Source organism: Mustela erminea, chromosome 7 (assembly GCF_009829155.1).
Source record: "Mustela erminea isolate mMusErm1 chromosome 7, mMusErm1.Pri, whole genome shotgun sequence".
NCBI lineage: Eukaryota > Metazoa > Chordata > Mammalia > Carnivora > Mustelidae > Mustela > Mustela erminea.
This window is the reverse complement of record NC_045620.1, coordinates 14,342,480-14,361,403: the sequence shown is the minus strand read 5'-3', so window position 1 is coordinate 14,361,403 and position 18,924 is coordinate 14,342,480. Positions and strand designations below refer to the sequence as shown.

At 52.6% G+C, this 18,924-nt stretch overlaps 2 protein-coding genes across 4 annotated transcripts; one reads left to right on the top strand and one right to left on the bottom strand.

The window, feature by feature from the left end:
- The first annotated feature begins 1,657 nt into the window (after positions 1-1,657).
- SNX21 (sorting nexin family member 21) lies at positions 1,658-6,959 on the top strand. 3 transcript variants are annotated; one of them, XM_032350505.1, is made up of 4 exons: positions 1,658-1,745; positions 2,072-2,339; positions 2,770-2,927; positions 5,909-6,959. In XM_032350505.1, the coding sequence occupies exons 2-4, from the start codon at positions 2,078-2,080 to the stop codon at positions 6,581-6,583; spliced, it is 1,095 nt and encodes a 364-aa protein (XP_032206396.1). In that variant the 5' UTR covers positions 1,658-1,745; positions 2,072-2,077; the 3' UTR covers positions 6,584-6,959. The 3 variants fall into 3 exon arrangements, with proteins under 3 accessions (XP_032206396.1, XP_032206397.1, XP_032206398.1); XM_032350506.1 differs by lacking the exon at positions 1,658-1,745 and having other exon boundaries at positions 1,801-2,339; XM_032350507.1 differs by lacking the exon at positions 1,658-1,745 and having other exon boundaries at positions 1,801-2,339; positions 2,770-2,920; positions 5,909-6,045.
- Positions 6,956-18,924, bottom strand: ACOT8 (acyl-CoA thioesterase 8). The gene is made up of 6 exons (XM_032350508.1): positions 18,690-18,924; positions 17,295-17,431; positions 11,417-11,642; positions 9,363-9,520; positions 8,617-8,811; positions 6,956-7,187 (listed from the first exon to the last, which is right to left on the bottom strand). The coding sequence occupies exons 1-6, from the start codon at positions 18,914-18,916 to the stop codon at positions 7,069-7,071; spliced, it is 1,062 nt and encodes a 353-aa protein (XP_032206399.1). The 5' UTR covers positions 18,917-18,924; the 3' UTR covers positions 6,956-7,068.

The window sequence follows — 18,924 nt, the reverse complement described above, 5'->3', positions numbered from 1 at the left end:
ATAATCATCGGAATAATCATGGGAACTGGAAGCCTCCAGAGAAAAGGAGCTTCCTGTTACTGAATGTATGCAACCAGGAATTTAATGACCATCTCTCAGGACAGCTGTGGGGAGATACTATACAGAATCCGAGGAGGGGCACCTGGGTGGCTCAGTGGGTTAAATAAAGCCTCTGCCTTCAGCTCAGGTCATGATCCCAGGGTCCTGGGATCGAGCCCCACATAGGGCTCTCTGCTCAGCAGGGAGCCTGCTTCCTCCTCTCTCTCTGCCTGCTTCTCTGTGATCTCCTTCTGTCAAATAAAAAAATAAAATCTTTAAAAAAAAAAAAAAAGAATCCAAGGAGAGTGGAGAATACAAGACTTCAGGAAACCTAGTTCTCATCCTATTTGTAAGACCCAAGGTAGGTCCCTTCCCCTTCTGTAAAATACTGGTACCAGACCAGATTTCTGACGGCCCATGGTTTTATGAGCACCTGCTTTGTACCCAGACTTGAGAGACATAGGCCCAAACACAAGTTAATATTGTTTGGTGTTCAGTGAATGAGTAAGTGTTGAATGAATTAAGGAATGAAGCGTGTCCTTTTTTGCCCCCACACCCTACTGCTAAGCTGAATGAAGAGTAGCGTGGACTTTGGGCATAGATCCAAGCTCCTCTATTTCCTAGCACTGGATTTTGGGAAAGTCAGTTTGCCTCTTCATCCTGAAAATGGGCCATTATTATCTGATAACAGCCCCCTTCCTCAACATGTGAGTGTAAGCTGTGTGTGGCCCCACAGAAAATGCCTATAACAGGATGTAGGTCACGGTGGAACCTTTGTGCATAGCAGAGCAGGGAGTGTGTTTCCCATTCAAAGCTACTTCCCCCACCTCTCCTGGGCTGTTCAAAAAGGGTAGGAAGGATTGTCAGAAAGATCTTATTTGCTCGATTGGAGGACAGCAAGGCCTTTTGACAGGAAGCGGCAATAAATTCTTCCTGACCCACTGCTGCCCTCCGGGTAAAAGATAAAACACAGCCAGCCTTTCAGAGGAGCTGCTGAGATTGCCAGGCCTTCTGTGTGGGAAAAGAACAGAATGAGGAACTCAGGAGAGGTAGGCTGCAAGGTCCCACACTCAAAAACCACTGGCAAGCTGTGTGACTTTGGGCAAGTCAGTCTGCCTTTCTGGATCTCACTTCCTCGTCTGCTACTTCCTATGTGCGAGGCTCCAGCAGAGATTGCAAAGAACCTGTGAGCACTGGAGGAACAACGATAACTATGTAGCTGGTCATTTGTCAGCCTCTGCTCGGCGCCAGGCACTGGATCAAGGTCCTTACAAGGACTGCAAAATTAGTACTAATATTACTTGAACCTAGGCTCCAGGCTCGACGTCAGATTCCAACTCAGATAATAGGTCTTTCTTGGCCTCAATTTTTTCACCAGCGAGATGGGCTTTCCACTGTGGCATGACTTTGGAAAGTTAGAGCGCTGGATGGAGACTGTGGGATAGAGCGGGGGCAGCCGGGACAGACTGGGTCTTCGGGACGGGTGGGAGGATTTGCGGAGGGTGCGAGCCCCTGCGGATTGGGTACGATCCCGCAGGAGGCTGGGGCTCGCCCAGGCCTACCCAGGATTCCCAAGTCCCTCCCGGAGCGGAGGGCCCGGGATTCCCGGGAGGCTCCGGGGAGCGGGCGGGGCCGGGGGCGGGGCGGCGGCAGGAAGCGGCCGGAGCGGCGCTGTGTGCGGCCTGGCAAAAGCCGGGCCGGCCTCGGTAAGCTGCCGGGGCTGCACCCCGGACCCCGGGGGATCGCGCGCCCCTGAGCACACCGCGGGGCGCGGGAGGGAGAGACGCGCCAGCAGGCGAAAGAGACAAGAGGGGGGTCCCGGCCTATCCCGGGAAGAGCGCGGCCCGAGGCTACGGCGGAGGGAGGGTGCGACGCCAGGCAACGCCCGGGCCTCGTAGGACCCCCAACCGGCTGGGGCGGGGCCTCCTCGGCGCCCCTCCCTCCGCCGGCTGGGCCCCGCCCCTCCTCCCAGCGCGGGACCCGGGGTCTCCCTCCCGCCCACGCCCAGGCCCCAGTGTCGGGCTCCCCCCAGGGTGCCATGGCTTCACGGCTCCTGCACCGGCTGCGGCACGCCCTAGCCGGGGACAACCCGGGGGAGGCGGCGACCGGTCCGGAGGCCGAGCAGTTCCCGGAGAGCTCGGAGCTGGAGGATGACGACGCCGAGGGCCTGTCCTCCCGCCTCAGCGGCACCCTCAGCTTCACCAGCGCCGAGGACGAAGAGGAGGAGGACGACGAGGACGACGGGGAGGTTGGCCCCGACTCGCTGCCCTCCGGGGACGGGGCGTCGGGAGAAGATGCAGGCGAGTTGCCGAAGACCGAGGCGGGAACCCTGGGGCTCGGTTAGGCCTCCGCCCCAGCCCTGTTCCCCAACCATTTCTTGGCTGTGTGACCTTGAGAGAGTCACAACACCTCTCTGAGCCAAGTTTTCCCTTGTGTCAAATGAGGGAAATCATTCCCATCTCGGGGTTGCTGGGGGCATTAAATGTACAGCGTCTGGGATACAAATTGTAATAATGTGCTAGCGATGTTTTGGGGTGGAAATATTTAGAGCCCACTGTCTGCCACGCATGGTGTTTGGCACCTGGTCCCTCTCTGGCCCTCAGTTTCCATTATGTCAGATGGAAGTAAAGCCTGTCTCACCTGTTGGGTGTATGAGTGAGGTCGCCACACGTGGTTTATGTGACCCTCAGCCCCAGGCCCATTGATATGACTGGTCTTGTGCCCTTGCAGATCGGAGCTCTCCACCTGATGGGCAGCGGGGCAGTCAGCCGCTGGCAAGGCAGTTGCAGGATTTCTGGAAGAAGTCCCGGAACACCCTGGTGCCCCAGCGGCTGCTCTTCGAGGTGACCAGCGCCAACGTGGTCAAGGACCCACCCTCCAAGTACGTGGTGAGTGAAGGTCCAGGAACCCCTGGGCTGTGAGTCTGAAAGTCTGGCTAAGAGAAAGTAGGGAAGACTCCCAACTTCCCAACTTGATACATGGTCAGTCTATTTTAGGAATGGGGAAACTGAGGTCAGAAAAGGGATGTAATTTGATCAAGTGCTTGGGCAGATGACTTAGCTTTCTGAGGGATTATGGATCTGCCTCCCCATCCTGGTTTTGAGACTAAGAGAACTGCCGTGTGGGCTCCCCTTCCCCCAGGTTTTGCAAACTGTAGCAAAATACAAGAAAGAATATTATTATCCGGGTCAGACCTGAGACCCAAGTTGCATTGGTGAGTAGTTAAAAAAAAAAAAATGGGTTTTGAATCCAGACCTTGATTCAGGCCCCAATTATCAGCTGTTTGACATTGGGTGAGTTGTTTAACTTTGATGACCCTATTTCCTCATCTGAGGAGTGGGAATAATGCAGAGGATTGTTGAAGAAATTAAATGAGTGCGCAGAGAGCCCTTAGCACTGTGCCTGGCATTATGAAGTGCTTGATAAAATGGTAACTACTATTATGACTTAACTTTGGCTTGAAAATGTATGGCGTCTAGGGCCTTATACCCCAGGTCAGTCAATCCCTGGGCACCCACACTGTACACAATAATCTCGTTCTGAGGGTTAGATTTAGGGGGTAAATGGTGTTGAGATGAAGAGCAAGGGGAAGGCCTTGGAGTCTGGTTTTGCCTGTGGAAAGGAGAAACTGACATGGGAGAATGAGGTCTGCCAGGTCCTGAAACCCAGCCTGACCTGGCCGGTCCTGGCAGACTCAGACCTCCCTCATCTTCACCACCCTCCTCCGTTTCTGACTCAGCAGGCCAAGGGCCTGGAGCACTGCCCCACATCTGGGCCTCTTCATTCCTTTCTGCGCTGTGAGGAAACAAAGGCCTCGCCTATGGGGTGACTGCTCCCATTTGAGCAGGGATCGACTCTGATGATCTAGTCTTAAGTGGCTAAGTCCCAGCCAGGCCTCACGTACTGGGAGAAGGACCCTCAGGAACAGCCAGGCAGCAGGGAAGTATTGGGTGATTCTACGAAGAGAATGACAAGATAGAGCAGTATGGCCGGATATGCTCTGGCCCATGTCTGGAGAGACAAGTCCCCTCTATTCCTGGGGTGGGGTTGAAAGCCGGGGCTCTGGAATTAGGCGGGCCTGGGTTTGAATCCCAGCGGGACCATTTAGCAGCTGTGTGACTTAGAGGAAGTCTTGGAGCCTGCTTCCTTGGCTGTCAGAGTCAGGAGCTCCCTCCTTGCTGTGCTCCAAAGTAAAGTGCCCAGCACAGCACATCGTGGCGGGGGCCGGTGCTCAGTTAATGGAGCTACAGTCATTCTTACCCATCTTGGCAGGACATTACAAAGGTCAGATGAAATAATGGATATAAGATGTTTCCTTTTTGCCAAATATTTAAAGTAAAAGCTACATGAATATAAGGGGTCATTTTAGACAATGCTTCCTGAAGTATTTTGAAGGAAACTGGTTTCCTGGAATGTTTGATAACTGTTCCTTTAAAAAAAAAAAAAAAAAAAGTTTTTGCAGCCAGTGTTTTTTGGGAATGCAGAACTGAGCGGGAGTAAAATAAACTTCTTCAAGGTAAAGTCTTTTAATCCTTAGTATTAATGTCCACTGAATCTTGAAGAGAAGTATAAAATAGGCCAGAGGTGGCTACAATATTGGCAATTTCACAGAACAAATTCGAGAGAAAAGTCCGGGTTTGGTGCTTCAACATCTCATGCTTAACAAATCCCACTTTTCAAACCTGGTGGGTCAGCATTATTACAGATTAGTCTATGTGCGGATCCTCAGGCCCCAGGGCAGCTTCATGGTCATCTTGATCAGCATTTCTCAAACATCACTCATTCCAGGACCACCTTCATGATTCTCGTCCTAGCTAAATGCTACTGTACCATTCCTTGCTTAACATTTTTAAGTAAACCTATTTTTTTTCCGTAAATAAGTTCAAAAGACTTCAAAGCAGTACTGTATGTGGGAAGGCTTGTTTGCCATAAAGACAACCATAAAAATTAATTAATTAAATACAATAAAAGCAGTGAAAATGAAACCGGGTCATTAAAACCCTGGATGAATCCTGTTGCCTGAAGGCCCAGACCTGAGATTTGCTTTCTGGGTCTTTTCTGAAAGGGGAGATGAGAAGTGTTGGAAAAGTGCGTTTCAAAAAACCAAGCTGAGAGCTTCTCAACCTGTAGTCAGGATTCAAGGAGTACTCGGCAAGGGGAGGGGGGGCCACCTCCTGTCTCCACTTCAGTGTTATTTACTCCAGTACCAACCACCTAGAATCTCGGGCCCAACATTTACTTACACGCATCCCACACGCGAGGGGACACTGACCTAGGTCACTGCTTCGCTCACTAGAGAGGACAGCAAGACCCACAGGGGTACTGCCTTGCTTGATGACACACTGCAAGGGAGTAGCTGACTGGGGGGTGTGCCCCGATGCCCTCTTCACAATGATCGCTCCTTGGTTTATCTGAAGACCTGTCCTCCAGGTCTGCTTTGGAATAACCTAAGGATGTGGGGGCTCTGTTTCCAGAGCGGAACAAAGTCCAAGCTGGTCTTGAAGGTTGGTTCAGTGGCCCAAGAGATCGGCCTGGGCTTCAGCTCCCAGCTGGTTTACCAGAGGGGCTGTCCGAAGAGCTAAATGCCCTATGGGAAGGGAGTGCTCGGGCAAAAGGGGTGGCAAGTCTAGGCACTGAAGCTCATCTCTGTCTTTCTCTCCCCGTGCTGCCCTGGGCCTGGGTCATTTCAGACGAGCCTCAGGTAAGATGGGACTGGGCTCCCTGGCTGCTGCCCCAGCAGCTCCCACTCTCCTGGGCCCAGTCTCAGGGGCCAAGGAAGAAGTGGGGGAATGCAGCTTGAGGTGTGGGTATGGGGAGGGAAGGGGCGCGCGGAAAACTCACACCTGCGCTGACCCCACCCTCCCTGCAGCTCTACACCCTCGCCGTGATGGGCCCTGGGCCACCCGATCGCCAGCCAGCCCAGATCTCTCGCCGCTACTCGGACTTTGAGCGGCTGCATCGAAACCTGCAGCGACAGTTCCGGGGCCCTATGGCTGCCATCTCATTCCCCCGGAAGCGCCTGCGCCGGAATTTTACCGCAGAGACCATCGCCCGCCGGAGCCGGGCCTTCGAGCAGTTTCTGAGCCACTTGCAGGCAGTGCCTGAGCTGCGCCGTGCCCCGGACCTGCAGGACTTCTTTGTGCTGCCCGAGCTGCGGCGGGCACAGAGCCTCACCTGCACTGGCCTCTATCATGAGGCTCTGGCGCTCTGGGCCAATGCCTGGCAGCTGCAGACCCAGCTAGGCACCCCCTTGGGCCCAGACCGCCCACTGCTAACCCTGGCTGGGCTGGCTGTGTGTCACCAGGAGCTGGAGAACCCTGGGGAGGCCCGGGCATGTTGTGAGAGGGCCTTGCAACTGATGGGGGACAAGAACCCCCACCCTCTGTTGGCACCCTTTCTGGAAGCCCACGTCCGGCTGTCCTGGCGCCTGGGCCTGGACAAACGCCAAACAGAGGCCCGACTCCAGGCCCTGCAGGAGGCAGGCCTGACCCCCACGCCACCCCCCAGTCTCAAAGAATTGCTTATCAAGGAGGAACTGGACTGACTTTGCCTAGACTTAAGGCCACTGTGGGGAGAGGCACCGCCCCGGGATGGGGGGTGGGCAAGGAGGGCATGAACAGCAGTTGGGAAGCTGTAGGGGGTGCTGGGAACCCCTAGAAGTCCTACATGGAACTTGTAGCAAACCAAGGAAACATTCCTTCTGTCGAGCAGAGCTTAGGACAAGCTTCGGCCGGGGTTGCCCTGGGGTGGCATAGGGAGGAAGTCTGATGCAGCCTCTCCAGCTCATGAATGTCTGGGGACTATGCCCCAGGGTAGGGCAATGTTACCTCTTCCTTGGCCCAAGGGCTAGAGACTCTTCCTTGGGAGTCCTGGAGTAGGGCTGCCGTCTGGCCCAGGGGAATTAAAGGCCAGCAGCTCCAGTGGTATTAGTCTCTTTATTGGGTTTGGGGATAGAAGGTCCGGCCCTTGACTGTAAGGTGTTGGGAGAAGGGTGACCCTTGAAGCCCCAGGCCAAGCTGCTCCCTCTGGCTACAGCTTGCTCTCTGAGTCCCAGGGCTTCACTCGGATCACGCCCTCCTGGGCACAGGACACAGCAAGGACACCGTCCCGACGCCACAGCCGCCCTTGGACCAGCCCCCGGGAGCCACCTGTGGGTGAGGGGAAGGGTAAGAATGGCCTTCTCTCTCCTTCAGAGCCCGGCCAGACAATGCTTCTTGGAAAGTGTGCAGCTGCTCTGGCTGCCCCGTCCAAGGGCACATCGAGTGTTGTGGCCTCTCCCAGTCTCTAAGTGCCCCTTTATGAGCCTATTGGGGATGGTCCCTGGGGGTAACTCCTAAGGGAACCCCACTTGACAGTTTGAAAGCACTTTCACATATCCAGTGGCTTCCTCAAAAAGCTCACAGGGGGAAGAATTCTGAGGGCAGTCTCAGGTCAGCAGCTTGGCTAAGTAGATCCGTCCCCACTCTGGCTACTTAGGGTAGGAAACCCAGCAGTTCCCCTTCTAATGAATCAAACTGGGTGCTCCAGGGTGGCAATTCACAAAGCAAACAAAAAAAAACCCATCCTCACCCCTATCAGGAAAAAGGGCTTATGGGGAGAACCTGGGGCCATCACATCTGGCCACCCTCCCAGCCTGAACACTCCTTTGCTAGCAGTGGGCCTGAATGGAAGGTTCCAGAGGGAGCTGCTGGTCTCCCTTACACAGAGTAGAGCTCACTTAGTTCTCATAGTGGCCAAGTGAAGCAGGCCCATTTTCCTGATGAAGACACCGAAGTCCAGGGAGCCTCAGGCCCTGGGCCATAAGAAGCCGGCCAAATCCGAAGCCAGGTGTTCTAACCACAAGGTTGCTGATCTTGTGTTGCAACACTCTTGGTGTTGGAGACTCCCCCTTCCCTTAAGAGAGATTCCCTTCGTTCTGTCCCTGTTTTACAGAGCAAGGCTTTTCTTCATCTGAAGTATACTTGCCTGGAAAGGAGCCCAGGGCTCTGAGACTAGACTGGGCTTCTCTGCACACCATGAGTATCCTAAGTAGCGGAGCCCTTAGAGACTATGGAGGGCCCTGACCCCCAGTCAGGTTGGTTAATCCGCACTATTGCTCAAGGGAGCTGCTTAAAAAAAAGTTTCCTGGATTTCATCCAAGACCTGCTGAGTCAGAATCTTGGGGGTGGAACCTGAGTATCTGTTTTGGAAAGGCTCTCCCAACTGGCTGGCTGACGTGCCACTACATTCAGATACCACTGCTCTATGTGACCCTATTTGTTTAGATGGGGAAACTGAGGCTCAGAGAGGAGCTGGGACTGGTCCAGAATCACACAGAGAATCTGCAGTGCTTCTGGGCCTAGACCTGGGTCTCTGATACTCCCTGCGGGCTACAGAAATTAAGCTTAGCAGGTGTCCCCTCTCGAGCCTCATGCTGTCATTTTGAAGACAACAATGCCAGAGACTACGGGGCTAGGAGAGGAAGCGATGGGTGGTGCCCCACAGGATCACCTGAGAAAGCAGGCTTCCCGCCCTACCCCGCCCTCCCCACGTCCCCCTCCCATGAGGCCCCTTGTCCCCCCGTGGCCCCATACTCACCAGCCCAGGGGCTCTCACACTCATAGAGCATCCAGTGGTCCGCTCGGAAGGGGGTATGGAACCACATGGAGTGGTCCAAGGAGACCATGAAGCGCACCTTGTGCCGCCACTGGTGGGGCAGCATGGCCGTGCCCAGGAAGGCATAGTCCGAGATGTAGGCGGCCACACAGCAGTGCATCTTCATGTCGCCCTCCCCTGCAATGCGTGCGGGCCCGTCAGCCCCAGGCTCCTGGGCTTTACAGCTCAGGACCTGCGGGGAGGGAGGCAGAGAGGGGCTGCCGTGCACAGATGTGGAGTGTTTGCTGCACGAGGGGGCCTGGCCTGAGGGGTGTGTGTGTGTGTGTGTGTGTGTGTGTGTGTGTGCACACGCGCACGCGCCATCTGACAAAGGAGGTAGGGATGGGCAGAGGGCAGCGCTAAGTGAGGACTGAAATCCAGTCTTCGCTCCCTAAGTCTCCCACAATGAGCACTCCAAGGGAGTGTCTTCTTCCAGCCTGCACAGAGGCCATATGGTTAGCAGGGGTCCTAGAGGAGAACCTCAGCAAGGTGCCTGGTCTTCCCCAGAAAGGGCTCCATGAGGATTATTATAGTCACCATCCCTTTTATCCCCATGCAGGCAGCAGAGAGAGTCCTGGTGAGAAGCTACTTCCCCATCACACGGACAAGGAAACAGCCCCAGAGAGGGGAAGTAACATGCCCCGTGCCAGAAAGAGCACACCTAGCCTCAGTCCTCGGGGTCCTCTTACCAATATGGCCCCGGGCTCGCACCCAGAACATCTGTTTGGGCTCCAGGCTCTGCAGCTGATTCAGGGCAGGTGGCTTTACCGGCCTGATCTCAATGGGGACCTCCTTGGCAGCAATTCGGTTCAGTCCCACTCGGTACTTCTCCTGGAGGCTGGGATCCCTGAAAGTAAAGGCGAAAGGGAGAGCCTCTCTGAGCTGCCTCTGTGACCCCCTCATTCCTCCACAGGGAGTCCTGATTTTTCCCCACAGCTCCCCTCCCGTCTGACAGGCAGAAGAGCACAGTGTCTGACTCCTTTCTCTGCCACTTAGGCGCCCTGTGGCCCTGTGCCAGCTTCTCTTCCCATCTGCAAAATGGAGCTGGTGACAGCCACCTACCTCCTCTAACACTTCAGAGTGGCAAGGCGGACCCTACCACAGGCATGCTTCTAAAGCACACATGACCTCGTCACGACAACCCTGTGGCGACACAGTGCTGTCATCACCCCCATGGGAGAACTGACCTGAAATAAGCACTGGGAGTTCCAGGAGCTTGCTCCGGCAGTGGAGAAGGCAGCATGTGGACTCATGCAGTCTGGCTCCATGTTTCAGGCTTTGACCCACTTCACTATTCTCCACTTTCAGGAAGCAGGCTGAGCAACTCAGACCGACCAACCGAACCCTAAGCAATTGGGAAGACCACTTTCCCAGTGTGGGGTGGGGGGGGGCCCATCTCCAGGGAAGTCCCTCCGCCCTGGTAACAACCACCCTGAGCGCTCTTCACCGGGGTTTCCATTTTCGGCCCCCCCTTCTAGGGCACGGTCCCACAGACCTTACGTGATGGTGGGACATTCTGTACCTATACTTCCCACTAGGAAGTCGCTAGCCACATGAGGCTACTGAGTGCTTGGGGTGTGGCTAGTGCAACAACAGAATTGTTCATTCTATTTAATGTTACGTTAATATAGCCCCATGTGGTAGTGACTTCCTAGCTGGACAGCACAGCTCTAGAATCAGGGACCTCTAAGTAAGAACAATGTCCTCCTTTCATTTCAGTGAACATCTGGGAGCGCTGACAGCAGACCAGGCCCTGTGCGCACTCCTCTCTGCGGGCAGCGCTAAAACTACAATTCACTGAGCTTTCATGGAGTTACTTATCTCTTACCTCACTTAATCCTCATAGTAGCTTTGTGAGGTAGGAATCACGATTAGCACCTTGGTACCTGCGAGCGGAGGCTCAGAGTGGGAAAGCAACTTGCCCAAACTCACACAGCTAGCAGAAACAAGGGTCTACATTTGAATCTGGGCCTTTACCAAAAGATCACACCCATTCTATCCATCGGTGCTATGCTGCCTTCCCAGCAGGCAGCATGGGCCAGGGGAGGTCTCCTTGGGATGCAGCTGTGAAGTAGGCAGGACAGATGTGACCATTCCAGATTTTTAGGTAAAGCAGGACTCTGAGAGGCAGGGTGGAGAGCCAGGCAAAGTCACACAGCAGGGGAACACTAACAGAGGCACAGACCCGGCCAGAGTTCACGTGTCCGTCCTGTGTCGGGACCCAGAGCCCTCTCCCCTGCCCCACAATGTTCCCAACTTTACTGGCTGTGATCCAAGAGAGAGAAAGTTACTTCACCAGGTGATATTCAAATATTGAACACACACTAAGGCAAAGGCAGCAGGGACCATCACACGCCAGGCATTACCTGCTAGGGTGCCGGATCATGAGTGACCCCAGAGGAGCAGAGGGACCACTCAGGGTTTGGAGAGCTATGTAGCAAGTGATCACAGAAGTGTGTCTGAATTTTAATAACCAGGAAGGCTGTACCAGTACCTGACCCGGCCGAATCAGAAGCTCTGCACTTACATCACGACCCAACATGCTCCCCCGTGCGCAGAGACACACGCACACCACAGACGCACACAACTGAAGCTCAAGTTTCAGGAAAGGGGGCTGACCCCGACTACACACAATACACTCTAATACCTCTATTTTTTTAAATGCCAGTCAAGACCCACTAAAGGATTCCATGACCCACTCCCAGGTGACAACTGCAGGTGTCCCGGAGCCTCCTGCTCTCACCTTAAATACTGGTCGATGAGGGCCTCGTGGTCCAGCAGCTCTTCGGGCGGGGGCACGCTGGGCATGGAGAACTGGTGCCGCACGGGGCTGGGCTGGGCCTGCTGGAAGGAGGCCTGGCAGATGAAAATGGGCCTGCCGTGCTGCACGGCCTTCACGGAGCGCACCGAGAAGCTCGTCCCCGTCCGCGTCCGCTCCACCTGGTACAGCACCGGCACCTTGGGGTCCCCTGCAGTGGGCACAAGTGACATGGTGAGTCTGAGAGAGCCCCGTATGGGCGGTCGTCATCCCCACGGCTGAGCAGGTACCTCCGCTACTCCTCTATTCCTTTTCTGCCCGGTAGCCCCTGACTGAGGCCTGCTATGGCCAGGGGACTAGATATGCAGTGAGGATAGCAGAGCCTGTCCTCGGGTTCCCCAGGACACGCGGAGCGCCTCTCCTTCCACAGCCCAGAGCAGGGGGACATGCCCTCCATTCACATCCTGGCCAAGCCACTCACTAGCCACTAGCCGTGTGGCCTTGGGAAAATCTCTGAGCAGTTTGCCCATCTGTAAAATAGGGATCAATCACACCTCTCAGGATCTTTTTTTTTTTTTTTTAAAGATTTTATTTATTTATTTGACAGACAGAGAACACAAGTAGACAGAGGCAGGCAGATAGAGAGGAAGGGAAGCAGGCCCCCCGCTGAGCAGAGAGCCCGATATGGGACTCGATCCCAGGACCCCGAGATCATGACCCGAGCCGAAGGCAGCGGCTCAACCCACTGAGCCACCCAGGCGCCCCACCTCTCAGGATCTTAAGGAGAATTCAATTAGAGTTGTAAAGTGTTCAGAATAACGTCCAGCCACAGTCAAGTGCTCCATGTGTTTGTGAAAGAAAATAATCCCAGCTTTTGTCTGGTTTCACCTATTGACTGTTATCTTGTCCTGAGTCTAGGACTCATCTTCTAAATCAGAGGTCAGCAACTCTGGCCTGCACTTTTTTGTCTGTTCACTTCAGAACAAGCAGAAGCTATTTATTCGGAGTTTAGTATAGCAAGGGAGTCCGCCACCGTCACTTATGTTTGGCAGAAACTCAAAGGCAGGCAGAGGAGCAGAAAAGCGTTACTGTGAAAAAAGATGGACTCTGGGGCACGCCAGGAGGCTGCTGGAATGGGGATTGTGCAGGGAAGCGAACCAGAAGCAGGCAGTTGCTGTATTGGGTAGGTGTGCGTATCTGGCTTTTCTCTGGTTGGTCCTAAATTGGAAGTGGGGACAAACTTAGGGAAGCTATCAGCTGTTAGTCCAGTCTTTGGTGTTTGGGGCTGGCTGTTAACAGGGGTTATGGTTTGGCTGCCTGGTCTGGCTGCCAGAGATGGCGGCCTGATTTCCTCTAAGTCTGATGTGTAGACAGTAGATTGGCTTCAAGAGGTTTTTTTTGGTTTTTTTTTTTTTAAAGATGTATTTATTTGGGGGGGGGGGGGGCAGGGGCAGAGGGAGAGTGTCTTCAAGCAGACTCCCTGCTGAGTGCAGAGCCCAACTTGGGGCTTGATCTCCTGTTGGGCTTGATCTCACAAACCAGGAGATCATGACCTGAGCCAAAAACTGAGTCAGACACACCACTGACTGAGCCACCTGGGCAGCCCAGAGTTCTATTTTTATATATGGTCTGGCCATTATCTGTTTGACTATTCATTTTCTTAGGAAAAGCCTGCTGCCAGTCAGTCACTTCATTCTAGATGCAAACAAAAGTCACTTGGCCCTTCTCTTTTGGGTGTCTGCATCGCCAGGGTAGAATGGAAGTCACTGGCCCTGGGTTGAGGCCTATTAGCTAGCCCTCAAAAAACCAGTCAGAAAGGTTTCTAGGAGGAGTTTCCTTGGCGTCTCTGAAGTCCTTCTGTGTCTGATTCAGGCTGATGCTGGAGAACTCTGATACCTTGGCAGTGAGACATCTTAGGGACGATATTCAATATTCAGATGAAGGAAGCAGGTCTCAACCAGTGTGCTTCCCCATCATCATCCAAATGGGGAGCCAACCAGGCACCAGACGCTCATTCAACAGCAAAGACTATCACCATCCAAAACTGGCTGGTTTGCTCAGCAACCTGCTGGCCAGCGTTGCCAAAGGGCCATTTTTATCAGGAACGGAGGCCCCTCAAGGTCTTCAGGCCTTTAGGAAGGGATTCCCAAGAGTCCACATCTTGGATACAGTTACATGCGCAATCTGATATCAGGGGCTGGCAAGGAACCCTTCTTTCCCTACCAACAAACTTTGAAAGGAAAATAAAAATGGGGCGCCTGGGAGGATCAGTCACTTAAGCATCTGCCTTCGGCTCAGGTAATGATCCCAGAGTCCTGGGATGGAGCCCCCTGTTGGGTTTGCTGCTCAGAAGGGAGAGAGCCTGCTTCTCCCTCTTCCTGTGCTTCTCCCCCTGCTCGTGCTCACTCTCTCAAGTAAAATCTTTAAAAAAAAAAAAAAAAGAAAGAAAGAAAAAGAAAGAAGGCTCTAATCTAGTATTTGGCTGTAGCTAAAACATAGTACTTCTAGTTACTAGTGATATACCTTTCAGTGTGAATGAGTTCCAGACCTGTTCTTGGACATTTTTATTGGAACAGAGCAGGTAGGCCCTGGAATATACTGAAGGAAGGGTCAAACAGTTGCAGAGTGATTTCTGGGTGCCAGGTGGCATTAGAAACTAAGGCAGGTCAGGGTACCTGGATGGCTCAGTTGGTTAAGGCTCTGAATGGGTTTCAGCTCAGATCATGATCTCAAGGTCCTGAGATCGAGCCCCCAACCCCAAAAATGAGGCTTTACCCTCAGTAGGGAGCCTTCTGGAGAATTCTCAACTTTTGCCCCTCCTCCCACCCAGCAGGCTCTCTAAAATAAATAAATCTTAAGAAAAAAAAAAAGTGGGGGTGGGGGGCACCTGATCCCAGGGTCCTGGGATCAAGCCCTCCATCTGCATGGGAAGCCGGCTTCTCCCTCTCCCACTTCCCCTGCTTGTATTCCCTCTCTCGCTGTGTCTCCCTGTCAAATAATTAATCAAAATCTTGAAGAAAAAAAAAATAAAAGAAAGACACTAAGTCAGGTTTTCTCAAGTGGATCTCACAATAGTTATGCAAAGGGTTTTTTTTCCCCATTGAACAGATGAGGAAATTGATGCCATTAATAACATTTTTTAACTACACACAAGCCCCTCCCCACTCTGTTTTTACATATTGTCTATTGCTTTTGCCCTCAAAACCTAAAATAGTTTTTTTAAGGAGGCTCCAGGTCCAAATGAGGCTTGAATTCATGACCCTGAGATCAAGAGTCACCTGCTCCACTGACTGAGCCAGCCAAATGCTCCAAAACACAAACTACTTTTAATCTGGCCCTTTGCAAAATGTTTGATGCTCTATATCTTGATTTGCCAAGCTCTACACCTATCTCAAGTCAGACGACCCCTGTACTACATTCTTCTTTATCTGCAGAGCAATGCCTGGAGAAAAGAAAAAAAAAAAAACTATCATTCTATCCCGGATTTTTAAAAAAAGAATTGATATGATAAATAGCCAAAGACAACCACACCCATCCCAGCCTCTTTTATTTAAAAATATGGAAATATCATCATTGGACCCCCTGGGAGGTCACATCTCACACATGCAAGAGAGCTTCCCTATTTGCAGTGCTGCAAAGAAGCTCAGAACAAACTTTATAAAACTGTAACAATATGCCTTAGCCTAGTTTTTTTTTTTTTTAACACGATCATTTCTCCCAAATCCTGTTACTACTAGTCTCCTGTCCCCTGACTTCTATTTTAATAGTCCTGTAAGAGTTGCCAATTATTCAATATATACTGAAAAGCTGCAGCCTTTAAGAAGCAGGTAGGGACACAAATGATTTACGATTATTTTGAAATAGTAGCGTGGGCATGCCTCATTTTATGCTGCCCTGGATAGAGACCTTCCAAGGAAAAGGATCCTTCCCCCAAAATCTGGTAGCTCTCTCATGGTTTGGAATTACGTCCCAAGAGTAAAAGAGAAAAGCAAAGGAGGAGGGTAGGGTATGAAGCTTGAAGACTCACAATCAGGTTTAAGTCCCCGTGCTGCCTCCCTGAGCACTGAGGAAGCTGGTTCCATAACCTCTTCTGGTCCCCATCTCCTTTGGAATGGTGGCAGGAATCCCCACCCCTCCTGTTGACTTGTCAGGACCAAGTAACAAGATAACATACATAGCTAAGCTCCGTATCATGCAAATTTTACTTATTCCCATAAATTCCTCATTCAAAAAGAGTATCAGTTCTCATTCATGGGAAACCAGCAACATTCCAGAACCCTCCCCTTCTCCATTTTTCAGGTGGGATGAACCAAGCCTGGTGAGGATGTAGATGGTAACCTCATTCAAGACTGCTTGAGGAGGGGCACCTGGGTGGCCCAGTGGGTTAAAGCCTCTGCCTTCGGCTCAGGTCATGATCTCAGGGTCCTGGGATTGAGGCCCACATCGGGCTCTCTGCTCGGCAAGAAGCCTGCTTCCCCCACTTCTCTCTCTGCCTGCCTCTCTGCCTACTTGTGATCTCTGTCTAAATACATAAATAAAATCTTAAAAAAAAGAAAAAGACTGCTTAAGGAGTTAGTGGCAAAGCTGAAACCAGACCCAAGGTCTCTTGATTTGCAGGCTGGTGCTCTCTTCTCCAAGCCAAGCTGCCTACTGTGGAACTCCTAGCAGAGGTGACAGCACCTCTCCAAGTATCCAGTACAGGGCTTGGCACCAGAAGGTGTGGAGAGAATTAACAAAAACCTGCAGGGAGCAGTTAAGCAACAAAGTCTTATGTCATTTGTCCCAGATAAGTAACGTGGGAAACAAAGGCAAAAGAAGAAATTACATTTCCTTACTACAAACAATGCACTGACAAGTCCTTGAAAAAGGCAGAGTGACATTCCTCTAGGAACTCAGCGGCCTCAATGTTAATACTTTGCTAAAGAGAAAAGGAGATCTTAGCTTAAGTAATATCCAGACCCCCCACCCCTTTAAGTCTTCTTTAAACATAGAAATTCCTCTGGAAACTTCCTTTATCTCTACCCACCCCCCCAGATGCCCCTCAGGTTCCTGGAAACCTTGTTTCCAAAATACCTTGGAGGCTTGTGCTGTCCCTAACCCCCTCCCAGTCACTCATCACAACCCCAGTACAGCTCTTTCTGCTCACCGGCCTTGCCCCGTGCTCTGCTCCAAGCTCTCCTAAAACCACCTTTCTGGAGGCACCTGGGTGGCTCAGTTGGTTAAGCCTCCAACTCCTGATTTCCGCTCAGATCAGATCTCAGGGACACCCCAGTCTGCTTGAGATTGTCCCTCTGCCTCCGCCCCACCCCTGCCCCACACTCTATTCTTTTTTAGATTTTATTTCTTCATTTGACAGAGTGGAGCACAATGAGGGTAGGGGGCAGAGGGAGACGGAGAAGCAGACTCCCTGCTGAGCAGGGAGCCCAGTTTGCGGGGGAGGGGGGGGTGGGGGTGGGGTCTTGATCCTAGGATCCTGGGATCATGACCTGAGCTGAAGGCAGCAGTTTAACTGACTGTGCCACCCAAGCAACCCCCCACCCCCAAAACACAACTTTAAAAACAAACAAACAAAACCACCTTTTTGCACCAAAGACATCTCAAGAATTCTTTCTGGACCATTTGCTCTAAACCTCAACACTTTCACATCAACAAGCACTCAGTGATCTCAAGAGGTGTGAGGTCCAACACTCTTCTTGGCCCCAGGCTTTGTCCCTCTAGGCTCCCCTAAAGGGAATCAACTAATAGCTTCTCTCCCCCCAACCACTGTCCTTCCTCCCTCTCCCCAGTCAGCCCTCCAGGTACAGTAAGAAGTGGCTGTTGGGCCATCAGGGTTGGGTTGGGGATAAGTGGGGAGATAGTTTACCTGCCCGTACAAAGTAGCAGTGCAGGGAGTGCACATGGACGTCTTCACTCACAGACTTGGCTGCAGCCACCAGGGCCTGGCCCACAATCTGACCTCCAAACAGCCGCTGGGTTGTGGGTACCCAATAATGTCTTCCTCTGTGGGGTGAGGGGAAAGCAGGAAATACTTGGGTAGAACGCGAGGCCAAATCCTGCAACCATCATTAAGCCCATAGGGCAGGATCTCTCTGCCCTATGATTTCACCTGAAATCTGGTGAAAGCCATGAACCCTCCCCCAGGCAAATACCCTTACTCTGCATACAGCATACATAGAACTTCAAGGCCTTCAAGACTGCCCAACCCTTCTGTGGGCTTCACTTAAAGATAAAGAACCAATCCCCTTATTTACATAAAAGGAACAGGAATCAGAGAGAGGGAGAGTGACTTGAGCAAGGTGACACAACTTAAATTGCCAATCCTAGCAGTCTCTGCATCTTTTGTCCCCAGGTCCAGTGTTTCCTCCAATGCTGTATTCAAGGATACGACAGAAGCCTGTCAAGGCTGTTAGGGGACCAAGACAAACTGGAAGAACTGGGGGTGGACTACATTAAAGCCTGCCACCTGGACGGTCCAGTTCTTCCAGGAACTAGATCTAGAACTCTAAGAGCCCTCAGGCTTCCAGTCTGACCCTTCAGTGAACAGATGCAGAAACTAAGACCCCAGAGGTGAAACTCCAGCTTCCTACAAAGGAACCCAGCCCAGCCATAAGTAAACATTTTTTAATACAAAGGATTCCAAGTAGCCCTCCACGAAGTTATTTGTAATTCATTAAGTAGGGGGAAGGGAATTCAACACCTAAGATTGTTTCTGAAAAGCCAGCATGAACCTTGAAGGACGAGAAACTATTAAATCTCTAGCTACAGAAAGCATTTAGGTGGCATCTGGAAGGAAAGTGGCTGAGGCCTCGGAAAGAGCAATGAGCTACTAGATCCCTCCAAGTGGCGGAGGGAACGAGGTATGTAAGAGGAAAAGAACAGTATGCAAGGAGCTGCTTTTAAGTTTTAAACCTGATCAGCTGCGTGCACTTGGACAAGTCACCACCCTTTCTGGGCTGGCTCCCCCAGGGACACTGACTCCTCAACGGTGGGCTGCTGAGGCGGCTGTCTCAGGCCATCACTTTATATGCCCAGATTGCTAGGACCTCCTAGTGGCAGGGCTGCGCAGACCCCGCGCGCAGAGGGACGAAGCTAGGGCAGCGAGGGCATGTCTGCTCTCCCAGACGCGGCAGAGCCTGCATCCCGCGCAGAACCCATCCTCGTCCAGGAGGCTATCAGCAGGGGGCAACGCGGAGGCGGCAGTCGAGATCAGAGGCCTCTGTCCCAACCGGGGGGATGCGAGCCAGATGCAGCCGGCTACCTGAACAGATCCTCGTCTAGCGGCTCGAGGTTGAGCACGCTGGTAACCAGGACGCTGCGGAGGTCCCCTGGGGGATCGCCGCCTCCCTGCTCGTCCTCTGGAGCCTGCCGGGACGACATGGGGTTCACTTGCTGCGGGGCAGAGTACTGAGCTGAACGAACGCGAACAGATGCGCACTGAACGCAGAGCTTTTCCCGGCAGCTTCCTCCAGTAACCGGAAATCCCATGCCGGCCC

Excerpts from the sequence above, each read along its gene's own strand:
- ACOT8 (XM_032350508.1), bottom strand. The coding sequence starts at position 18,916 with ATGGGATTTCCGGTTACTGGAGGAAGCTGCCGGGAAAAGCTCTGCGTT. Across the intron at positions 17,432-18,689 it reads CTAGACGAGGATCTGTTCAG|AGGAAGACATTATTGGGTAC; the intron begins GTAGCCGGCTGC and ends CTCACCCCACAG. Across the intron at positions 7,188-8,616 it reads GTGTGAGAGCCCCTGGGCTG|GTGGCTCCCGGGGGCTGGTC; the intron begins GTGAGTATGGGG and ends CCTCACCCACAG.
- SNX21 (XM_032350505.1), top strand. The coding sequence starts at position 2,078 with ATGGCTTCACGGCTCCTGCACCGGCTGCGGCACGCCCTAGCCGGGGAC. Across the intron at positions 2,340-2,769 it reads GGCGTCGGGAGAAGATGCAG|ATCGGAGCTCTCCACCTGAT; the intron begins GCGAGTTGCCGA and ends GTGCCCTTGCAG. Across the intron at positions 2,928-5,908 it reads ACCCACCCTCCAAGTACGTG|CTCTACACCCTCGCCGTGAT; the intron begins GTGAGTGAAGGT and ends CCCTCCCTGCAG.